General features: G+C 34.8%; 1 protein-coding gene and 1 pseudogene across 1 annotated transcript; both read left to right on the forward strand.

Annotated features, from left to right (window-relative positions):
- Positions 1-13,747: 13,747 nt before the first annotated feature.
- Positions 13,748-13,918, forward strand: LOC141497485 (cytochrome b-c1 complex subunit 10 pseudogene; annotated as a pseudogene).
- An 8,617-nt stretch (positions 13,919-22,535) lies between these two features.
- Positions 22,536-23,476, forward strand: LOC141497486 (olfactory receptor 1f45-like). The gene is given in 2 exon segments (XM_074200137.1): positions 22,536-22,650; positions 22,653-23,476. Coding segments are annotated over 2 exon segments (939 nt in total).
- Positions 23,477-25,354: the final 1,878 nt, after the last annotated feature.

A 25,354-nucleotide genomic window follows, 5' to 3' on the forward strand; every position in this document is an offset into this window, starting at 1 on the left:
AAAAGGATGGAAATAAAGTGACAGGGTTATTTGGAAATGAAACTTCAAAGATTTACATTCCATTGCAGATGGAAATTATTAAGCACTTGGAAGAATGGCAGGTTTTGGTGAATATGCCAATAACATCTAAATCACCATCAATGTGTACTAAGTTTTTTTTCTTCATGACCGTGGATTGTGGAGCAGATAGTGAAAAAAGGAGCCTGTGGATGGTATAAATGTCTTTACAGATGCAACAAGAAATAACAGAGCTTCCCTTTGTATTCCAGATAGAAATAGAAGAAATCTATTTATTACTCCATTTTAATCTACCCAACAAAATGAACTTTATGCAGTAGTACAAACTTGTGACAATTAATGAACACATCAATATTATCACAGATAGTAAATATGTTTGGGGTATTCTACAGCATTTAGAAACTTCCCAAACCAAGGACACTAATAACCAGAGTATTATTCAATTATTTCAGGAATTGCAACTTATTCTTAGAATATATATGTGTTCTCTATTTTGCTTATATATTAGATCTCATACAGATGTTCCAGATCCTATAGCTAAAGGAACTGCTATTGCTGATGCTATATTAACCTTTCCTATTTTTGAAGCTATGAAGGTTCATGATAAATTACATCTGTCAGCACAATCATTACAAGGTTTGTATGGTATTACCAAAGAACAAGCTAGGAAAATTGTGCCACAATATCCTCATTGTGTGCCTTTTCTCCCCAAAACATCAAGTGATTCTGTGAGTCCAAAGGGGATGGGTCCGAATTCTCTTTGGCAGATGGATGTCACTCATGTATCTGAGTTTGGCAGACTGAAGTATGTTCATATCTGTATTGATACCTATTCAGGCTTCGTCTGGGCGACTCCACAAACCAGGAAGGCTTTTAAACATGTGAGAACTCATTTAATGAGTTGCTTTTCTCTTGGTGGACTTCCCAAGACTTTGAAGACTGATAATGGTCCAGCCTATCTGGCTCAAACGTTTAAAAACTTTTGTGTAGAATTTGCTATCACACATATTGCAGGAATTCCTTACAATCCACAGAGGCAAAGGATGGTTGAAAGAATGACTGGATGATTAAAATGGTGCTTCAAAAACCAAAAGGGGGAAATATATGATAAGCCCACCAATAGATTGAATTGTGCGATTTATACTATAAATTTTTTGAAATTTGATTCCAGTTGGCTTACTCCAGCTATGAAATTTTGGTTAACTGAACAACACAAACAAAATAAGTGGGTATTTCAGGAGATTCAGTATGAATGCCCTATGTGAGAAAAAGGAAATGTGGAAAAATAGGGAAGGAAAGTGGAAGAGACTCGACCAGGTAATAATCCGGGGTCCAGGATATGTTTGTATTTCACATGTGTGGGATAAGAATCCACTTAAAAAAAATATAGAGATTCAACTAAGAAAAAAGGAAAGTTTATTTTGGCTTTTTTGGAGAAAAGGGCACACCCAAGTCTCACAAAGGTAGTAAAGATCAAGGAGCTTCCCCAAGGAGACAGTCAAGCAAGATTATATGACCTAGCAGGATTCACCCCTCCCTAACCCCCCTCTCTTCCTAACTGATTGGTTAAGGTTTTTCAGATTTACAATCTTTACACAAAAAATCTACCCAGTGACAAAGAGAAGAAAAAAAGATTTTCATAAAATATTACCTCACCATCCAGATGGCAAGGGCATCAGAAGAAGATTTTGTTGTTGTTGTTGTTTTAGATTTTTGCAAGGCAGATGGGGTTAAGTGGCTTGCCCAAGGCCACACAGCTAGGTCATTATTAAGTGTCTGAGACCGGATTTGAACCCAGATACTCCTGACTCCAAGGCCTGTGTTTTATCCACTATGCCACCTAGCCGCCCCAGAAGAAGATTTCTAATGAGCTTCTGTTAAATAAATTAATGTCTGAGTATGCAAGGTCTTCTTAGTTTAGTACTTATCAAACAAGAGAAGGCAAACTACTGTTCTCATAGTCTATTATCAAACAGATGGCTAACTAAGACTGCAAGGTCTCTCCTCTGGAAGTATTCCACTATTTCCCTCCCTAACAGAATCAATGCAAGGACTTTCTGGAAATAGTCCACTGTTTCACTCTCTAGTAGAATTGGGAAGGTGTCTGACCAGAAATACAAGGCCTCTCTCCCTCTCCTAAGAATAGTCTAAGGGTAATTGTCTTTGTTTTAACGATTTTTTAACCCTGAGAGGACTTCACTAAGAATATTAACTCTTAAGAAGGAATATACCACTCACACAGGAAATGGAAAAATCTAGGTTCCTGAAAGGAATGCATGCATTCTCACTAAAGGAGAGAATTAACATCAGGAGGAAGAAGAATATCTCTGTAATAGAGTAGTTAACTTTGAATTTTGTGAAGTTGCTTAAGAATACATTCAATATTTTTGATTGGCTATTTCAAAAATCTTAAGAGGTTCCTCAAGAAGTCTTTATTGATCCAAAAGTTATTTTTCTTGACCAATCAAATAAAAATGTATATGTGTATATGTGTGTATCTGTGTATTTCATCATCTATAGAACACTTTACATCTCTCTACTGGCCTGGAGAGGTGGGAAAATGTTTCTCTATTCTGATCTGGTAACCAGCCAGGATATCAGGATATCCAGTAATCTCACCTTGGTAAATTTGCTGTTTCTAAACCTGTGTGTGTGTGTGTGTGTGTGTGTGTGTGTGTGTGTGTGTGTGTGTAATTCGGAACTGATGTAGTTACAGTTACCTGAGTTAATATTGCTCCTTTTGGTTTGGGTTTTAAATTTAATTCCTTAAAAGGGTCTAATTTAAAATTAAATAATTGATGAAGTTGGGAAATGAACCTATCAATTTATACCATTTGAAGGTTTGTAAGTGGCAAAGTTTGAAATGATTTCAGCTGTGAACTAGGTTTTTGTTGTCCTAGTGTTGATTGAGGGCTGTGTTCAACTGGGGTTAATTGAGACTTTAGTAACGGTTTAGTAAATATTGTATTAAATTTTGTAATCTGATTTGTTTTGATCTTAAATCAATATTGATAACTGTCAACAATATCACAAGGTCTTTTGTTGGTAAAGGAAGAAAATTTAATATCTTTGTCTCATCTATCATCATATGTTTATAGAAGGGAATATACATATATACATATATATGTATATATTTATCAGCTATGTGTTCTGTTGTAACTTCAAAGAAACACTAGCTGTTTAGTTCTCTTGTGAACATGTAAGCTATTTGAATACTTTAAATGTTAAAAGATAGAAATTAGAATGTAATTGCTTTGAAGGGATAGTAAGGGAAATATCAAAAATTATGACCCCCTTCTGGAATTAATCTGTGGATTCATGCATAATATAATGGAAATATTATTGTAAAATTTAATAACTCATGTTCATTGACTTGAATGCCTGGTTTGTTTTATTTCTATCATTTTATTGCATTGGAATCAATAACACATGTTAGAAATTTAAGGTTACCTAAGATGTTCTAATGATTTTTTTAAAAACCTCTGAAAGTAGTAATTGTTTGTATTTTTAAAGATGGCTAGTAGTTAAAAGTTTATGTACAGTTATTAAAGCCAATTGTTATATGAGAAGTATGGAGATAATGGATAACCTCCTAGCCAAGAATATGTTTAGTTATTTTAGACAGTCCTTAGCTATGTGAGCAAATAAATTGAATTATGATTTTTTCCCTGGAATCTTTTAATACCAAGTTACAGCCTGGCAAACACTTGGTTCTCCTTAGTGCTCAAGTCACCTGAAGCTCTGGTTATATCATTGCTATATTACAGCACAGTGATCTGCCTGACATCAGATATGACAGAAAGAAAATATGCCAATATAGCCATTTAGCCCAATGGGATTTGATGTTCAGACCTTTGAAGGAATGACCCTAGTCTCAACTATCATAGGATTCTTTTAAAGGTTCCCTCACTTGACCCATTGAAGCTCTGTAATAGCATATTGCCATGATCATTCCAGGTGCATCATAATTAGAGAGCCAATGGATCAGGATAATGCCTATTGGCATATTTGATGGCTTTAAAGGAGAAATCCATTCTTCTACTAGTATTTTTGTTCATTTTGTTACAAATTACTTTTTGGCAGTTTTAAAATGCTTTTTTCAGACAGGATCATGAAGTATAATTCTTGCCCATTATAGACATCAAGATTTTTTTTCTAATTATTGGACCTTTGTTAAATAGCCTCTGTTACAATGTTTTTGCTTACTCAATTTTTCCCTTCAGTTTTGTTTCTCTTAACTGTATAGAGCCAACACCAGCTTCTGCAGGATGCCAACCAGCTATGCCAGTCAATCATTCCCTGGACCCTGCCTCAATGTTGAAAGGTGTCCTGAATAATTTGAAGGGGAAGAATTTCCCTCAAAAAACAAAAAAGGGGGATTTGTAAGAGACTGTTGCAACACTGTATGGCAGTACTACTAGCCTGACAGAGTAAACACCTGCTTGATTGGCTACTTAAAGAGTTGGGGGAAAACCAAGGACAAGGAGGGGTATTTAAGTGCTTATTTTCTGTGAAATAAAGAAAGAACTTGCCATCTTTGTCTCTCAGCAATTCAGTCTTCACCTGAATAAAATAATAGGTAAGGAATAAAGTATAATTTACCTGGCAGACACCTAACAGAAGGATAATTAAAATATATTGGGATACCTGAAATTCAGGAAAAGAGCCTTGGCCTCATTCGTAAAGAAATCCTACAGGAAAATTGCCCTGATATCCTAGAAGCAGAGGGCAAAATAGAAACTGAGAGAATCCACCAATCTCCCCCAGAAAGAGATCCAAAAAAAATAACTCCCAGGAATATTATAGCCAAGTTCCAGAACTCCCAAATCAAAGAGAAAATATTACAAGTAGCCAGAAGGACATAATTCAAATATCATGGAGCTATACTCAGGATCACACAGTACTTAGCAGCAACTACATTAAGGTCTTGTAGGACTTAGAATAATAATATTCTGGAAGGGAAAAGAAATTGGAATGCAACCAAGAATCAACTACCTAATCTTCAAGGGAAAAAGATGGACTTTCAATGAACCAGGGGAATTTCAATTGTTCCTGTTGGAATGAACAGAGGTGAACAGAAAGTTTGACCTTCAAATACAGGACTCAGGTGAAGCATAGAGAGAGGAGCAGAAGAGTAAAATATGAGGGACTTAATGATGATGAACTGCATGTATTCCTGCATAGAAAATGATACTGATAATACTCATGTGAAACTTCTCATTTCATAGAGCAGGTAGAAGGAACTTTTATAGATGCAGCACAGAAGAGAGCTGAATCCAAAGATACACTGTATTTTAAAAATGAAGTTAGTAGCTAAAAGGGAAATGCCTGGGAGTAAGAGAAAGGAGAGGTAGAATAGGCTAAGATATTAAATATAAAAAATTGTTTTATTTTTTTAAAAATGAGCTTTTAGGATGATATGGGGGGGTGAGGCAAGGGGAATGAGGGAACCTTCACTCCCATCAGAAGTGACTCAGAGGAAACAGCACACACACTCAATAGGGTATAGACATCTAGAGTAAAAAGGACAGAAGAGGGAAAGGGGGAAGGGGAGAGGGATTTCAGTGATAGAGGAGAGGGTAGATCATAGGAGAGAATAGTCAGATATAATACATTTTCTTTTTTACTTCTTACAAGGGACGGGGATTGGGTATCCTTTCTGGGACCACGGGGCTAGGTGGTTGCTGAGTCTCAGAGGTGGTATGTGGGCTCAGGGCCTCTTGGCCCCAGGGCCAGTGATCAGTCCGCTGTGCTACTCAGTCACCCTACAGAACACTTTAGAAGAGGGACAGAGTGAAAGGAGAGAAAAAATATAATACATGGTGATGGGGAGGAATTGATTGAGAGAATTACAATCAGCAACAGCAACAGTGCAAAAATATGGAAGTAACTTTTATGATGGACTTATCATAAAGAATGTGATCCACCCAAGACTGAGCTAATGGTATCGGAACACAGACTGAAACACATTTTTCCCCTTTTCTTTACTTTATTTCTCATGAGGGTCTATATTTTTGGGGGGAGGGGGTATGATGTTTACTTTTAAGAATATTTTTGTAATGTATTAAGAGCATCACTTATACAAAAATATTCACAGCAGCTCCGTTTGTGGTGGCAAAGAATTGGAAACTACTGTAAATGTCCTTCAGTTGGGGAATAGCTTAACAAAAATGTGGTATATGTATGGGATGGAACACTATTCTTCTATTAGAAGCCAGGAAGGATGGGAATTCAGGGAAGCCCAGAAAGATTTGAAAGGGCTGATGCTGAGTGAGATGAGCAGAAGGAACACTGTGCACCCTGGGAGCAACATGAAGGTGATAACCAACCTTGATGGACTTGCCCATTCCAATAGTGCAACAATCAGGCACAATACTTTATTTTTCTTCCTTAGGGATATGATTTCTCTCTCATCACATTCAACTTAGATCAGTGTATACCATGGAAACAATGTAAATACTAGTAGACTTCCTTCTGTGGGGTGGGGGGAGGGAAGCAAGATTAGGGGAGAAATTGTAAAAAATTCAAAATTAAAATTAAAAAAAGATAAATATGGAAAGATAACATAACTAGAAATAGCGAATTAGTAATCATAAATGTAAATGTGAATGGAATGATCTCTTCCATAAAATGCAAGCAGAAAGTGGGTGAAACTAGGATGCTCATTATCACCATTACTATTCAATAAAGTACAAAAAATGCTAGCCTCAGCAATAAGAGAAAAGATTAAAGGAACTGGGATTATCAAAGAGGAAACAAAGCTATCACTCTTTACAGATAATATGAGGGTTTGTTTAGAATGTTTTAAATTTCACTTTTGAAGAAGACTATGACAATCAGGGAAGTGATGCCATGAGAAGCACACGAATTGGATTTGAGCGAGGAGCATGCCATGCTAAGTCACTAGTCTCACTTTCTCCTCCATAGTTATCTACATCCAATGATCAGATATGAATCAGGAGAACTAGAGATGGCCCTGGATGTACGGCATTTAGGATTAATTAACTTGCCCAAGGTCACACAACTAGCAAGAAGCAAATGTCTAAAGCCAGATTCAAACTCTTGTTCTCCTGACTCTAATGTCGGTATTCGATCTACTAGAGAAATTTAGTAAGTCAACAAAAAATTTACTTGAAACCATAACAACTTCAGCAGAGTAGCAGGTGATAAAATAAATCCACATTAATCATCAGCATTTCTATATATGAGCGTCAAAGCCTAAGGGAAGAGAAAGTCGACTTAAAGTAACTGTAGACAACATAAACAGTAGACAACAAAACCTGTATGAAAACAATTACAAAGCACATTTCACACAAAGAAAGTAAGATCTAAACAAATGGAAAAACACCGACTGCTCATGGTTAGGCCGAGTTAACATAATTAAAAATGACAATTCTAACTAAATTAAAATATTTATTCGTTGCCATACCAAAAACCTGTTTTACAGAGTTAGCAAAAAATAAAAACAAAAATCATCTGGATTAACAAAAGGTCCAAAATATCAAAGGAATTGATTAAAAAATGCAAGGGAAAGTGACCCAGCTGTACCAGATCTGATACTATTCTAAAATGTGAAAGTTATCAAAACTACTGGTCCTAGTTAAGAAATAGAGTAATGGAACAATGAATTAGAATAGATACAAAAGTTACAGTAGTAAATGACTATAGTAATCTATTGTTTGATAAGCCCAAAGACATTATTTTTGGGGATAAGAATTCTCTATTCAGCAAAAACACTTGGGAAAACTGGAAAATAAGAAGGCAAAAACTAAGCATATACCTACATCTCACAGCTTATATCAAAATAAGATTAAATTCCATACAGAATTTAGACATAAGAAGTGCTAACATAGATCAATTAACAGATCAAGATATACTCTGGGGGATGCTAGGTGGTACAGTGGATAGAGCACTGGCCCTGGAGTCAGGAGTACCTATGTTCATATCTGACCTCAAACACTTAATAAGTACCTAGCTGTGTGGCCTTGGGCAAGCCACTTAACCCCACTGCCTTGCAAAATCCTTAAGAAAACTGTCTTTTGGATCTATGAAAAGGGAAGAAATATATAATCAAACAAGAAATAGAGAATGATTTTGTCTATATAAAATTAAAAAGATTTGGTACTAATAAAACTACCAAGATTAGAAGGAAAACAAAGCTGGAAAACTGTTTCTGACACTTCATTTCTAAAATAAATTGAGAAATGAATTAAATTTATGAGATTACATTTCCCAATTGCAAAATGATCAAAGGATATGAACAGGTAGTATTCAAATGAAGAAATCAAAAATATGTATAATCATGAAAAAATGCTCCACAGTCATTATTGATTATAGAATTGAAAGTTTAAAAAACTCTGAGGTACCATCTCATACCTATAAAATTGACTAAGATGACTAGAAGGGTAATATGATGAACCTAAGAGAGGTGTTGGGAAGAGTGGTACATTAATGCATTTTTGATGAGGTTGTGAACTAATCCAATCAATCTAGAGAACAATATGGAACTATGTCCAAAAAGCAAAATAACTGATCATACCCTTTGACCCAGTAATACCACTATTAGGCCTATAACCAAAAAAAATTTTTTTAAATGGGAAAAGTTTCAAATGTTCAAAAATATTTTTAGCAGCTACATTTGTATTGACAAAGAATTGGAAACTGGGGGGATGTTAATCAATTGAGGAATATTTTTTAAATTTATTTTAATTTTTTTATTTAAGGCAATGGGGTTAAGTGACTTGCCCAGGATCACAAAGCTAGGCAATTATTATTTGTCTGATGTTCCAACTGCAGGGCTGGTGCTCTATACACTGCACCACCTAGCTGCCAATTGGGGAATGGTTAAACAAGTGTTGGTATATGAACTTATATACTACTTCACCATGAGAAACTACGAATGGTTGGACTCTAGAGAAGCATGGAAAGAATTACACAAAATTGATGCTAAGCAAAGGGAACAGAATCAAGAGAATATTTTACACATTAACACATTTTGAGTTGACCAACTATGATGGATGCAGCTACTCTCAGCATTTCAGAGATCTTATGTATAACATATAACATTCACAGAAAAAAACAAAGAACACAAAATCTGAATGTGTGTGTATATATATATATATACATGCTCCCTTTTTAAAAAACCTCTCTTATGTTTTTCCTTTTTAATCCCTTGATCTTGTTCCTTTTCATAATTCCTCATAAACAAAAAAATGAATATGTAAACATGTTAAACACAAATGTTTATCTCTGAGTGACAAGGGTGGAAAAGAATGTAGGTAGAAAAATGTGTAACTTAAAAATATGCAAATGGATGGATGTTGGAAAACTTTCATAATTTGAAAATTTTAAAAAAGAAAAAAGAAATCATCAAGGAAAACTCTTCTGATATCTTGGAACCATAGGATAACATAGTCATTGAAAGAATCCAATGAAAACTCCAAGGAATATCATAGCTAAATTCCAGAATTATCAGTCAAGGACAAACAGTCAACATTACACAGGACTTGGCAGCATCAACATCAAAGAATCAAAAACCTGGAATGTGATATTCAGGAGAGAAAAGGAATTACAACCAAGATTTAACTACCATCAAAATTAAGCATATACTTTCAGGGAAAAAGTGGACATTTATCAAAATAAAGGACTTTCAAATTTTCCTGATGAAAAAAACAATGTTGAACAGATAGTTCAATCTTAAAATATGAAACTCCAGAGATACATACAAAGATAAACAATGGAAAAGAAAACTAATGCTATTCAACAAAATTATACTGGTTACATCATTGCAAGAATGGAGAACTGTGTCCATGGAAGGAAGGGAGAAACAAAATAGGCTAAACTACATCACAAGAAAGCTGCAAAAGACCTAAAACAGTGGAGGGAAAAAAGGGAGGGGTGAGAATTGATTGAATCTTATTTTCATTGATTTGGTTCAAAGATGGAATAATATAAACATCCAGATTTAGAAATTTTTCTTACTCTATAGCAGGGACAGGAAACTTTTTTCCTTCAAAGGTCATTTGGATATCTGTAATACCATTTGTTATCCATACAAATTTATCAACTTAAAAGTTAGCCTTCCATGTTTAGTCAAACATTTAATCAATTCATCTGAATTTTGATTATGATCTGTGGTTACCTGGATAGCACCAGGCCAAATGATTTCACAGGCCTGCTGGACAAACCTTCCCTGCTAATACCCTATAGGGAATTAAGAGGGGAAAGGGGAAAGAAAAGCAAAAGAGGGGTTGATTAAAGGGAGGGCAGATTGAGAAAGGAGGTGATTAGAAGTAAAAAGTTGCTGAAGAGAGATGGGGGAAAGGAGAGAGTTACAGAAAAACAAAGACAGTTAAAACTATACTAGTGAGGGAATTCAACCTCCCTCTCTCAGAATTAATTAAATATAACCACAAAAGAAACAAGAAAAAAATTGAGGAAGTAAATAATATTTTAGAAAGATTAGATATGACAGACCTCTGAAGAAAATTGAAAAGGGGATAGAAAGGAATATACCTACCCAAAAATTCACTATATATTAGGGCATGAAAACAGCAATAAATGCAGAAAGGCAAAAATACTAAATGCATTATTTTCAGATGAAGATGCAATAAAAATTATGTGCAATAAAGGGCCAAAGGAAGTTCATAAGCTAAAAAATAACTGGAAACTAAAGAAGCTAAGATTTTAAAAAATGAGTGGATCAAATAGCAAATCATAAAAATAATCAACAATTTCATCCAAGACAATAACAACCATGAGACAACATATGAAAACAAGAAGGATACAACCAAAGAACTTATAATGGGAAATTTTATATCTCTAAATACTCACATGAATAAAATAAAAAACTAGACATGAAAATAAAAAGCTAGAAAAATGAATTAAAATTCTCTAACTAAATACTAAATTAGAAATTCTAAAAATCAAAGGAGAAATTAAAAACACTGCAAGTAAGAACACTATTGAACTAATAAGTAAAATTGAGTTAGCTTTATAAAAAAACTATAAAATGGAAAAAAAACTTTGATCAATTTCATTTTTTTAAAAAATACAAATTAACCCAATGGTACCAAAAAATTAATAAGATGAATTTATGAAAAATAAGAAAACTAATGCAATAATTTCAAGGTATAGGGGTGGCTAGGTGGTGTAGTGGATAAAGCACCGGCCCTGTAGTCAGGAGTACCTTGGGTTCAAATCCAGTCTCAGACACTTAATAATTACCTAGCTGTGTGGCCTTGGGCAAGCCACTTAACCCCGTTTGCCTTGCAAAAACCTAAAAAAAAATAATAATTTCAAGGTATCTTACCAATTTGTATGTCAATAAATCTGATAAGCTATATGAAATGGAAGAATATTTGAAAAAATATAAATTGCCCAGATTAAGAGAAGTGCAAACAAAATATTTAGCCCCATTTCAGAAAAATTGATGATGAAAATGACAAAAATTAAATGATTAATAATAGAGGAGGAAAAACACAAGAAAGCAGGGAAATATGGAGCAGGTGTTAAAATGACAAGTAGTGTCTATCTAAAAGCAAGAAAAAAAAACTTATCCTGGCCAAAGCCTAGAGGTTTATCAATGATAAAGCAAAGATGTCCATTATCTTCATTACTATTCAGTATAGTGCAAGCTATGGTAACTGTAGAAATAAGTCATTATCCCCCTCCCCAAAAAATTGAAATACAAAGAAGAGAATTTCTGGTTTAGTCTTCTAGCAACCATTGTGCTAAGCAAAACTCTTCCTCAGATTCTGTCTCAAACTTCCTGTCACAGTTTGCTGAAAGCATGCAGTTCACAGATCCTGCTGACATCCATAAAAATCAAATTGACAAAAGCTCCAGATTCCAGAGGAATTTCACCGATTAGAAGAGGAGATTGTAGAGACAGAAGGAAATTGCAAATTGGAATGCTACAGGGGCAGATTCAACTGCTTCAATGATTCTTTTATAATTCATGCATTCATTTTTTAACCTGGGATCACCTTGTAACATTGGTTTGTGACACAGTTTTTTTAATTTCCTGTATTAGCTAGTTTAGCAGGCCAACATACCTTGGCCTTTCTACTTAATATACAATTATCTCCTACCCTGTTTCTCAGCATAAGGTCATCACTGTCAAGAAGGTTCAAGGTTATCCCATCTCTTGGAAGAAGGTCAACACCATCAAATTAGTTCAAAATTAAAATACCTGACTATCCACTTATATTACACTTGCAGATAACCACTATGCATATATGCATATGAGTAATTGCAACATTCTCTATGTGTGTGTGTGTGCTTTATTATTTTTCCTTTATGAAATTTATTTTCTTATAATGAGTTCCAAATTCTCTCCCTTTCTCCATCTCCTCCTCAATCCATTTCAATGTCCTTTTAAATTCTACTTTCATCTCCTTCCCACATATGCTTTTGGACAAATCCATGGAAGGAGAAATCAATCAGTAGAATCTAAGTTCATCCTCCTGAACTTTTCACAGCAGCCAAAGCAGATAATGATCTTGTTCTTTTTTTTCTGCTTATGCATCTGATGACAGGGCTTGAGAACCTGCTCAACATGCTGGCAATTAGCAGTGATTCAAACCTTCACATATGCAACTACTTCTTCCTCATAAACTTGATCCTGATCAATATCTTCTTTGCATTCATCACAATCTGTAAGATACTGTTTTATTATGTAACTGGAAACAAAAAAACTCTTTACGCCACTTCCCTGATAAATATGACCCTCAGCTGTTTCTCAATTGATAGATAGTATCCTAAGATAAATGAATGCAAGAACAGTAAGGAAAACACTTCATATAATGATGTAAAGAAAAATAACTTTGAAATAGCTAAAATTCTTACTCACCAAAATGGCTGACAATGATTCCGGAAGACAAATAATCACCCATGCAACATATGCACTGGCTTTGAAAAAATGAATCATGCATTCAAAATGCAAAATGAGACATGTTTTTAGTCATCAAAGCATGTATTAGTGTTTGATGTATGATTGTTTTTGAATATTAGGTTATTGTGCTTTGTGTAACCTTAGAGAGTATTAGAGGAAATGGAGGTAGTAGAAAAGAAATAAAATCAATGAAGAGGAAGAAGACAGAGGAAGGAAGAGGAGAAAAGATAGGAGAAATGGAATAAAGGGAAGGAAGGAAGGAAGGAAGGAAGGAAGGAAGGAAGGAAGGAAGGAAGGAAGGAAGGAAGGAAGGAAGGAAGGAAGGAAGGAAGGAAGGGAAAGAAAGAAAAAGAAAGAAAGAAAGAAAGAAAGAAAGAAAGAAAGAAAGAAAGAAAGAAAGAAAGAAAGAAAGAAAGAAAGAAAGGAAGAAAGGAAGAAAGAAAGAAAGAGAAGAGAAAGGAGAGAAAGAAAGATATGGAAAAAGAGAAGGAAAGTGAGAAAGAGGGAAAGAGAGAAAGAGAAAGGGAGAAAAAAAGAAGGAACTACATTTTCAGTTTTCATCTGTGCAGATAGCTGGTGCCCTGAAAAAGGGATTTCTGGGAACTTTCTGGAAAATTAAGAATATGATAACCATCCTGCAATTATTAGAAATCAGTGCATGGAGATAGCAAAAAAAGCCATAACATAGAACACCAATATGAAAAATAACCTATAAAAACATGAGATTAAACAGATCTGGGCAATGTATCCCATCTCTGAGGATCAGGGTGACCCTGAAGCAGATGGCTTGACTAATAAGTGGACCAAGCAGGCACTGAGGCTAGCCAGATAGAGATGCTGAACAAGTTCCTGGGGCCATGCTACAAGGAACCAGTCAAATACTGGTTTCCCACCACTGGCACATGGAGTTCTATTGGTACTGTGGTGCTAATATGGGCCACTTATTGGCATCTGATTCTGGATTGGGTGCCATACATCAATGGCAAATTTAAGAAGAACGATTAAACTATCTTTTCAATCTTATGGTCTAGAGATGGAGGATGTTTTGGGAACCACTCTTCTCAGAGATCATGATGGGACATAAATGTGAATTCTCAGACTGGAATCCAAGGACCTCAATGTCTCTCAATGAGCTCCTTTGATGTATCACTCATATAAGGATAATTAAATCTCCCTGAAACAACAACCAAAAAAAAAACAGATCTCTGAGGGAAGGTTACTAATTGCTGATATTTCCATATTTTAAAAACTCTGATAAGTTCTAGGTAGCCAGAATTTAGACTCGGAAGAACAAGTAGAAGCCTAAGTCTTATAATTGTGAATGATGTAACTTTATAAAATTCCTTTAAGTTCTCCAGGACTCATTTTCCTCAATTATAAAATCACCACTAAATCTGTGAACAAATCAGTCTACATTTTAAGCTCTATGAATGTGTATACTAGGAGAGGAAGTTGGTCTTTGCACCAGAATTAGGGTGATGTCAAATTGTGGAATTCCCATATAACCTAGTTGAGAGGAATGAATTGAAAAAAGTAAAATATACATATACGGCAAAGATCCTGAAATTAGACAGCATGGTTTAAAAGACTTTTTGAGGTCTATTTAACCTTGGACAAATCACTTAACCTAAAATACAGTTTCTTCAATTCTGGAATGAGTAATTTGGACTAAATAATAAGTCTCTGAGGTCCATTTTAAGTTTAGATCTGGGAACATGTGATAACTATGGTCCAAATGAGACTTTGATATGTCAGTAACATATGGTCTATGTCTTAAGGTGCTTCCCAACACTAATGTCCAATGGTCTCTCTGTTAAGATCCATATCAGTTCCAATTTTCTATGCTCCAAGATCTAAAATCCCTTTTGTTGAAAAATAACTAGAAACAAAAAGAGCTCTCAATGATGCTTGGAGAGCAGTTTGTTGAAAATAAACCTAAGTCAACTTCTTCCCCAAAGGAAGCAGAGTCCAAAGAAGAGTGGAGGCCACACAATTATCTTGTGTTTTTCTCTAACAAGGAGTTGAGGGAATTGGAGCCTTGGGTCAAGGGTGTTCTTGTAAAATACTTACAATGTTGTCCACATGTCATTCCTAGGGAAATGAATAGACTTCTACTCTCATATACATCACTTCAGTCAAAGCCTCAATTTCTCTTACTCCTAGAAGAGTCCACAATTTGAGCCTGTTACCTGTTTGAAACATATCGTCATTAGGGGCCCAGAAAAGGCAACAGCTTAGTCCTTCAAGAATAGAAGAGAAGATTCAGGCCAAACATAAAAGTGCATAGGCAGAGGACACATTCTGTTCATGTGAAGGTCAGTCTAACACAAAGTAATGCTGTGAATGCAACACAAAGAATCTCAGAAATGCATTACTTAAAGGAATTTGAAAAGGCAGAATATAAGACCTGGATGAGATACTGGAACATAGAAAATGATATCAAAGATGGAAAGGATTTAAATTATGAATAGAGCTAGAGGATATCTTGATGTATAAAATATTCAAGCTTAGAACATAGAATGTCAGAGCTTCATAAGATTAAAAATAATGTGCTATTTGATGTCTAGCACAGACATGGACATAGAACTAAATCTATTACTTTAAGCTACAAGTATAATTTGTAAAATGAGGCAGTGGTTTCTGAGATTAGATTATTTCAAAGATCAGGGGATTCAGAGGGACCTTGAAGGGTCAGGGATAAAAGGTTTCTGAGAAGATATAAGAACCAGAAAGAGTTAGGAATAGAGACTTCAAACCCTCAAAACAGGAGGTCTATGGCCCAAAACTCTCATAAGTGCTCTCAGAGCCAGATTTAAATGCAACTTGGTAACATTTTTAAAATAAATAGAAATATAATAAAACATAAATTACATTACATTTTTATAGTAATTATGTAGCCTACAGGAAGCTTTATTTATGGAACAGTGGATATATTTCTATTTGAGTTTACCATCACCACTTGAAAACGGAGGTAATTAATGCTGAAAAAGTCCTTACAGCACAGAAACACTGAATGCTAGAGCTAAAAAGGACTTGAGACCAGAAAATATAGAACACTGTAGAGCTGGAACATGCAAGCTGAATGGGACTTATGCCTAGACTATCAGAAAAGGACAGGCTGTAAAGACAAATTTGGGAAAACTCAGATATCATATACAAAAGCTGATGTAGGTCACAGATTCCACTAGTGGAAGAACTGACACTAGAACTTAGATCTCTTGAATCCCATTCCAACACTCCTTCCCCTACGCATTGATGCCTCTGTTTCTCTTTAATTTATCCCTGTGCAGACAGGGTTACATATTGTGATTTTCAAAATCTCCCCTTTTATTCCCCCCCCCAAAAAAATCTTATTCAGCAACATAATTAACTTTCATGTGTCTATTTAGCCTGAGGAAAAAATGAAGGACCCTTCCCCTACCCCACTCAAAGTAAGAGGTTACAGCTGGCATGATCCAATAAACAAAGTACTAGAAATAGAAATAGAAAGAATTAAGGTCAACTCCTATGAAAAGTTTGGTTCACCTGTATTTTAGGAAAGCATTTACAAAGTACCTCATGAAATTACTGCAAACAGCAAGGGCAGATGTGGTCTAGATGATTAGATGATGAAATAGTCCTCCTGAGAATGTTGTGGGATGCCTATCTCTGCAGATTCTTTTTTCTTAATTTAAAAGACATTTATTAAGCACTTACTATTTACCAAAAAACTGGAAATAGGAATATAAGTAAGACAGGTCTTCCCCTAAGGAATATATACATTTAATTGACATTTGATTTTACCAAATGCATGTTATGAAAGTGTTTTTTAACATTCAGCCATAAAGCATATGTATATTTGTAAGTTACAAAATTTCCTTCCTCCTCCCTTCCCACCCTTCTCCCCTTAGCAGCGGAAAGTCAAGTTAGTACTGCACATAAATATTTGTGTTAAACATGTTTACAGATTAGTCATTTTCAGTATAGAATTAAGGGGAAAGTATTCTATTTCTTCCTTGGTAATAAATTGGTCCCCTATCAATAGATCGCATAGGTAGAGTATTTCTTGGTCTATTAATTTATCTGTGGTGTCACATTTTATCTCTAAATCCTGTGTCCATTTTGACTTTACTTTGGTATAGGGTGTGAGATGTGGGTCGATGCCTAATTTTTACCATACTATTTTCCAGTTTTCCCAACAATTTTTGTCAAATGGTGAGTTCTTATCCCAGAAGCTAATGTATTTGAGTTTATCAAACAGGAGATTACTACAGTCACTTACTACTGTTTCTTTTGAACCTATCCTAATTCTGATCCAAAACTCTATTTCTTAACCAGAACCAGGTAGGCTTGATTGACTACCACATAATAGTATAGTTTTAGAGCTGTTAGAGCAAGGCCACCTTCCTTTAATGTTGATTTTTTACCAGTTCCCTTGATAGTCTTGACTTTTTATTACTGGAGATGAATTTTGTTACTATTTTTTTCTAATTTATTAAAATAATTATTTGGTAGTTTGATAGGTATAACCCTGAATAAACAATTTCATTGGGTTAGAATTGTTATTTTATTACATTATTTTTACCAAACCATGAGCAAGTGTCATTTTACAAGTTATTTAGATCTGACTTTATTTGATGAGAAATATTTTGCAATTTTGTTTATACTAGTTCTGGTTTTGCATTGGGAGTAGATCCTCAAGTATTAAATGTTGTCTAGAGTTACTAAAAATGGAATTTTTCTTTCTAGCTCTTGCTCTTGGATTTTGTTGTTCATACATAGAAATTCTAGTAATTTATGTAGATTTATATTATATCTGCTACTTTGCTGAATTTGTTAATTGTTTCAAGTAATTTTAGTTGATTTTCTCAAGTTCTGTAAATATACCATCATATCATCTGCAAAGAGTGGAACCTTTGTTTTCTCATTGTCAACTCTGATTCCTTCAATTTCTGTTTCTTCTCTTAATGCTAAAGCTGGCATTTCTTTTTTATTTTTTTTTCATTTATTTAAGACAATGGGGTTAAGTGAATAGCCCAAGGTCACACAGCGAGGCAATTATTAAATGTCTGAGGCTGGATTTGAACTCAGATTCTCCTGACTCCAGGGCCAGTGTTCTATCCACTGGGCCACCTAACTGCCCCTTTATTTTTTTAAGCTAACATTTCTAATACTATTTTGAATTCTAATGGTGATAATGGGATCCTTGTTTCAACCCTGATCTTATTGGAAATGTTCCCTCATTTATCTTCATTACATATAATATTGTTTGATAATCTTAGACACTTTTTTAAGGAAAAAATCCATTTATTCCTATATGATCTTGTGTTTTAATAGGAATGGAATGTGTTTTAATAGGGATATCTATTGAGATAATCATATAGTTTCTGTTGGTTTTGCCATTGATGTGTTCAATTATGTTGAGTGTTTTCCTAATATTGAACCATCAGTGCTGACCTGATATAAATCCTACTTGATCGTGGGATATTATCTTGGTAATAACTTGATATAATCTCTGTGCTAACATTTTATTTAAGATTTTTGTATCAAGGCTCATTTGGGAAATTGGTCTATAATTTTATTTGTCTGTTTTGGTTCAAAAGAAACAAAAGCAAATCACTGCAGTAATCTACAATTTGACAAAATCAAAGACATTAGCTTCTGAGATAAGAACTCACCATTTGACAAAAATTGTTGGGAAAACTGGAAAATAGTATGGCAAAAATTAGGCATAGACCCACATCTCACACCCTATACCAAAATAAATTCAAAATGGGTACAGGCTTTAGTCATAAAGTACAACATCATAGAAAAATTAATAGAACAAGAAATATTCTATCAGATCTATGGATATAGGACAAATTTATGACAAGCAAGAAATAGAGTACACTATTAATTGCAAAGGGAATGATTTTGACTATATTAAATTTAAAAGATTTTACATCAATAAAATCAATATTGTCACAATTAGAAGTAAAGCAAGAAAGCTGGGAAACAGACTTCACAACTAGGAGTTCTGATAAAAGTATCATTTCTAATTCTAGAAAAGTGCATCAAATTTATAGGTTCACAAGTCATTCCCCAATTGATAAATGGTCAAAGGATATGAATAGACAGTTTTAAATTAATAAATTAAAGTTATATAGAATCATTTGAAAAAATGTTCCAAAACATAATTGATTAGAGGAATGCAAATTAAAACAACTATAAGGTAACACCTCACACTTATTAGATTGGCTAAAATGAAGGGGAAATGGTCAATGCTGGAAAGGTTGCTGGTGGAGTTGTGAAGTAATCCAACCATTCTGGAGAGCAATATGGAACTCTGTCCAAAGAGCAATAAAACTGATCAATCCCTTTGACCCAACAATTCCAATTTTAGTTCTATATTCAGAAGAAGTCATAAAAAATGGGGAAAATCTCACATTTCCAAAATGTTCATAGCAGATATTTTTGTAGTAGCAAAGAATTGGAAATTGAAGGGATGCCCTCAATTGGGGAATGGTTGAACAAGTTATCATATATAAATATTATGGAATACTATTGTTCTATAAGAAAACATAAATGATTGGACTCTAGAGAAGCATAGAACAAATTACAAGATCTGATGCTGAGTGAAAGGAGCAGAGCCAAGAGAACATTCTACACATTAACAAAAACAATGTGAGTTGATCAACCTTCATGAATGCAACTCCTCTCAGAAGTTAAGAGAGCTAGGACAATACTATTAAATCAGCTATGGATAATGATATCCCCATCTTGAAGAAGAAAACCAAAAGAAAGCAAAACAAACCAAAAAAACCTCTTCAGAATCTCATGAACACTACATTCACTTTTTGAAAAATATATCATATATGCTTCTTTCCCTTATTCCTGATTCCTTATACTATAAATGACTAATCTGTAAGCATGTTTAACACAAATGTGTTAATTCACTATTAACCTGACTGTTAATCACTGAGGGAAGAGGGGTGGGAAAGGAGGATGAAGGATATTTTGTAATTAAAAATCTATATATTTATTTGCATAAATGTTGAAAAACTTTCATAACATGTATTTAGAAAAATAACATTGCAATAAAAAAATATAAGTTCCTTAGAGGCAAACCTGTCTTGCTTATATTCCTGTTCCCAGTTCTTTGGTATCTAGCAGGTGCTTAATAATTGTTTTTTAATCTAAAAAAAAGTACATTCTACTGCAAAGATTTCTAGTTTAATCTTCCTACTCAGTTTCACATTTTAAATTTTCATAGACATCTGAGGCCATAGTCTTGACTGACAGATCCCTTTTACGGCTCTTTTTCTTCCTGGTCTATACTTCTTACTCTAACAGCAAGTCATACAGTAACAACAAAATGCAAGGCATTAAAAACAATATCCTCAAAATCTTTATAGAAAAGGAGAAAGTCGGGCGGCTAGGTGGCATAGTGGATAAAGCACCGGCCCTGGAGTCAGGAGCACCTGGGTTCAAATCCGGTCTCAGACACTTAATAATTACCTAGCCATGTGGCCTTGGACAAGCCACTTAACCCCGTTTGCCTTGCAAAAAAACTAAAAAAAAAAAGAGAAAGTCACTTCTCAGTTATAATATATGTATGTGTATACTTGTCCATGTGTGTTCAAGTCCTATGTTTTCCCACTTCTGTGGCATTCTCTAAATATAAATCCCTAAAGCACTTTATAATAACCCCCAACAATGATATTTTCATGATATTAAAATGCCTGAACTTGATTTTCTTCTCAAAAATAATATCCATTGCCTAAGTCCCAAGATCTCAAAGCTCCCGAAGTGATAGCATTAATGTATATACACCAATGTATTCCTTATTAATCAGATTCTACACTTTAGTTGGTATATCTATCATTCAGCAGTTCTGATCATTTCCAAGACATAGTTTCTGCTTTTAAAAGAAAGAAAGTGACTATTACCATCACAGTCATAATTTCAAATTCTGTGGGTCTCTTTTAAAACAGAAGCAGCTCAGTGCACGTGAAACTTGTGCTCTCTGACATGTCTATCAATTTTATAAATCTATTTGCAATAGTCTCATAGTATATGGTTCTTTCTGTGCCTCCATCCAATAGCTGGTATTAACTCTGGATTCAAATATTGTCATCCTATAAAAAGGATTACAGTGTAACATGGCTCTGTGTATAAAAGACCTATTTAAAAAACAAGATGATGAAGAAACCCCCAAAAAATAAAATTTTGAGGTCAAAATAATGGAGATGACGAATGAATCTTAAACTGATCTGGTTATTACAGGACTTTAAGGATCTATTCCACTAATGTAGATTATAATCACTCTGTGACAATCTTGTGTTGTACTATGATTAAAAAAAATATTCTGTGAACAATCTGGTAAGGAGACTCTCAATTCAAACTGACTTCTTCTTAAACATTAAACAAAAATTCCATGACCAAAGAGGCATTTTCCATCCCACCTTTCCTGACTGAAACCTAGGTTTTGACAAATAAAAATATTTAAATACAATCAACAAATTACAAACCTAGATAGATGACTCATGTATTATTCTTAGTTAGAGCCTAGAGTAATTTATTTGGTAAAATGTTAGCCTGGTGATGACATCTCTGTGACTAGTTGAAGATTTTTTCCAATGATTTCTCTAGTTTGAGATTTATTAGATTTGATTCTATTATTATTTTCTAGATGTATAATCCTGAGCAAATCTTCTAGCTCCTATATGCTCTTATTTATAAAATTAAAAGAAAATTAAGAGGGTAATTAAAAGAAAAAGAAAAAATAATATCAAACATCCAAAATCAGTAGTTATTCCTCTTCTTTTTTCAGGTATTTGCTACCAAAAGGATGCTGTCGTGAATTTATTTTTAATATTTATTAATTTATTAATTAATATTTTAGTTGACTTTGTGTTGTCTTTGCCTTCCTTAATATGTTTAATCCCAGAATTGGGATCTCTGAGATAAAGGACATGAAAAGCTTGATCACATATCTTAAAACATTCCAAATTGAAAATGAATACATTTGAGCAACTCTACCATTCAGTCAGAAGAATATAATGGGGGCAGCCAGGTGGCGCAGTGGATAGAGCACCAGCCTTGGAGTCAGGAGTACCTGGGTTCAAATCCGGTCTCAGACACTTAATAATTACCTAGTCATGTGGCCTTGGGCCAGCCACTTAACCCCACTGCCTTGAAAAATCTTAAAAAAAAAGAAGATTATAATGATGCCTTTCTTCCCACATAACCTCCAATATTGAGCATTCTTGACATTAGTCTTCTTTATCAATTTTCTGTGTCAAGTAAAAATCAAGATTAATTTAATTTATATTCATATTTCTATTATTGTCAGTGATTTATAGCATTGTTTTATGTGGTTATTGACTTTGACCTCTTTGGGAAAATGTTTGTTTATCCTTTTGCCACTTATCAGTAGGTAAATCCCCTTATGTGGGAAATATCTTCTGGATTCTCAGTGTATTTTATGTAGTAGTCTCTTAGCTTTGATATTTTCCTCAGTGCAAATATTTTTTCATGATAGTATACATTTTTTAACTTTATCTTCACTGATAATTTCTTTAAAAAATTTTTCAAATCAATTTTGAATGCAATGTTTGAAATTTTTATTTTATTCTTTCTACATGTGTTTCCCAACAGACCCATGGAAAGAGAAAATCATTCAAGAGTGTCTGAGTTCATCCTCCTAGGTCTCACACACCAGCCAGAGCAGGAGAGATTCATTGTCTTTGTATTTCTGATTATGCATCTGATCACAGTGATGGGAATTTGTTCATCATTCTAGCCATTAGGATTGACTCAGGTCTCCATACCCCCATGTACTTCTTCCTTATCAACTTGTCCCTGGTCGACATCTGCTTCACCTCCACCACCATCCCCAAGATGCTGATTAAGTCTATGTCTTGGAACAAAGTAATCTTTTATATCAGCTGCCTGATGCAAGTGTTCTTCTTCTGTTGGTTTGCAGGATTAGATAGCATCCTCCTTGCCTCCATGGCTTATGATCATTATATGGCTATCTGTGCCCCATTACACTATAGCATGATCATGACCACATGGGTCTGTGTCCTTTTGGTAGCAATTTCCTGGTTTTGGCCTTGTTTTAATTCCCTGATATGCATTATTATGCTGACCAAACTCTCATTCTGTGACCACACTAAAATCCCTCATCTCTTCTGTGATCTCAATGTGGTGATAAGATTGGCCTGCTCAGATACCTTCATCCACAACTTGATGATCTACACAATGGGAGGACTTACAGCTGTAATTCCATTCATTGGCATTCTGGTCTCCTATGTTAACATTTTTGTGGCTGTGATAAGGATTCCATCAGCTCAAGGGAAATGGAAAGGTTTCTCCAACTGTGGCTCCCATCTCACTGTTGTCTGTCTCTTCTATGGGACAATCATTGGAGTATACTTCAATCCAAATTCCAGCCACACAGCACAAAAGGACACAGCCTCAGCTGTCATGTACACAGTGGTCACCCCCATGATGAACCCTTTCATCTATACCCTACAGAATAAGGACATGAAAGGAGCCCTAAAGATGCTCCTCACCAGGAAACCAGGCCAATCTTTGTGACTACAAAGCATCATCCCAGCTTTTCTCATAGTGCATTTTCACTGCTGTGGAAAAAGGTTTTCAATGAATCCTTTCTAGTATAAGATGCAAAGTGTACACCCCTAAACTCCTCAAGAGTCAATGCAATGTGATGGATAGAAGATGGAATCAGTTGACAGTAGGCATGATTCTAGTTCTACTGCCACTTGATGGCTGTGTAACATTGAACTAACCTGATCTTCAGTTTTGTTTTATATTAAATAAAATAACTACTCAGGTGGAACTTTGTGCTGATGTTCAGATTTTTCACTCATGACTGACACTTTGTGACCCATTTGGACTTTTCTTGGCAAAGATACTGGTATGGGTTTCAATCTTCTCCAACAGATTAAGGCAAACAATGGTTAAATGACTTGCCTAGGGTCACATAGCTAACAAATGCCTGAGGTCAGACTGGAACTCAGTTCTTCCAGATTCCAAGTAGGTCTAGCTCTTAGAGCTAGACAAAATAATAATAAAATTCATTTAGAGCTACAGAAAGTACAAAATTTCAAGGAAAGTAACTTTTAATTTTTTTTAAAAATAAGTAAACATTTGGGAATTATTAGTAAATGAACGGGGGGCAGCTAGGTGATGCAGTAGATAGAGCACTGGCCTTCGAGTCAGCAGGATAGAAGTTCAAATCCAGACTCAGATGCTTGATGCTAGCTGTGGGACAAGTCACTTGATCCTGATTGCCAAACATGCAGGGCCATCTCTAGCTGTCCTAATTCATATCTGGCCACTGGACCCAGATGGTTCTGGAGGAGAAAGTGATACTGGTGACTTAACACAGCACCACTCCTTACTCAAATCCCATTCAAGTGCATGGCATGGCATCACCTCCCTGATGTCATGGTCTTCTTTGAAAATGAAGGACCAACATTATTATCATTAAATGGATTGGTTTAAGCATTCTGGAAAGCAACGCAAAATCATGAATATAAAGGAAATAAATGAAGTCACTGTATATGTAGAAATGCTTCACATGCAACCAAATATCAAAAACTTCCCTCCTTAGGTAGAAAAGTCCTGAAAATAAAATAAATCCCTATCAATAAGAGAATCTCTAAGTAAACAATTCTTTAAAAAGTAAAGACTGAAAATTATAATCAATCGTATTAATGACTGCTCTGTCACAAACACAAAAATCTGAAGCTTTATCGCACATGAAGCAAATTGAAAATAATTAAAAATGCATAAATTGTGTTGGGGGTGCTCTAAAAAGAAAGATACACAAATAGCCTGTCAGTGGAGCTATAAATTGACTCAACCATACAAGAGAGTACTTTGGTGTATTCAAATAATGAGGAGTAATTTTTGTAAAGAGACAAGAGATAGGGGGGTGGCGAGTTTTGTGTGAGGAATATCAAAAAAGGTCCTTTGGGGTGTATTAAAGAGTGATTGAAAGGGAATCATGTACAATAAGGTTAAAACTATAGACCGGAGTCAAGTAGTGAAGGGCTTTAAAAGCCAAATGGAGGAGTACATAGTTTATCCTAAAGGAAATAGAAAGGCACTACAGATATTTGAAGAACCATATAACAAGATCTGAGATTTTGACTTTGGCAGGCATGTGGACAATAGATTGGAGAGGGAAGAAATTTGAGGCTGTGAATCAAAATTATGGTGGTTATCACAACAGCCCAGCATATTTTTACGACTCATATTGTTATGACGGGCCTGTGCTGGGGAGGTAGCTATCTCCAGTAACATTGAATGGAAGAAAAAGCTCTTGGAGAGAGTAATTCAAGTTTGGTCAAGGAACTTTCCACCACTCCACAATTTCTTTTTCTTTATGTAACAGGAATGAATCCTTTGGTATCCCATCCTTTGTTGGATTAAGCTCTATTCATGGAA

Source organism: Macrotis lagotis, chromosome X, assembly GCF_037893015.1.
Source record: "Macrotis lagotis isolate mMagLag1 chromosome X, bilby.v1.9.chrom.fasta, whole genome shotgun sequence".
NCBI classification, from domain to species: Eukaryota; Metazoa; Chordata; class Mammalia; order Peramelemorphia; family Peramelidae; genus Macrotis; species Macrotis lagotis.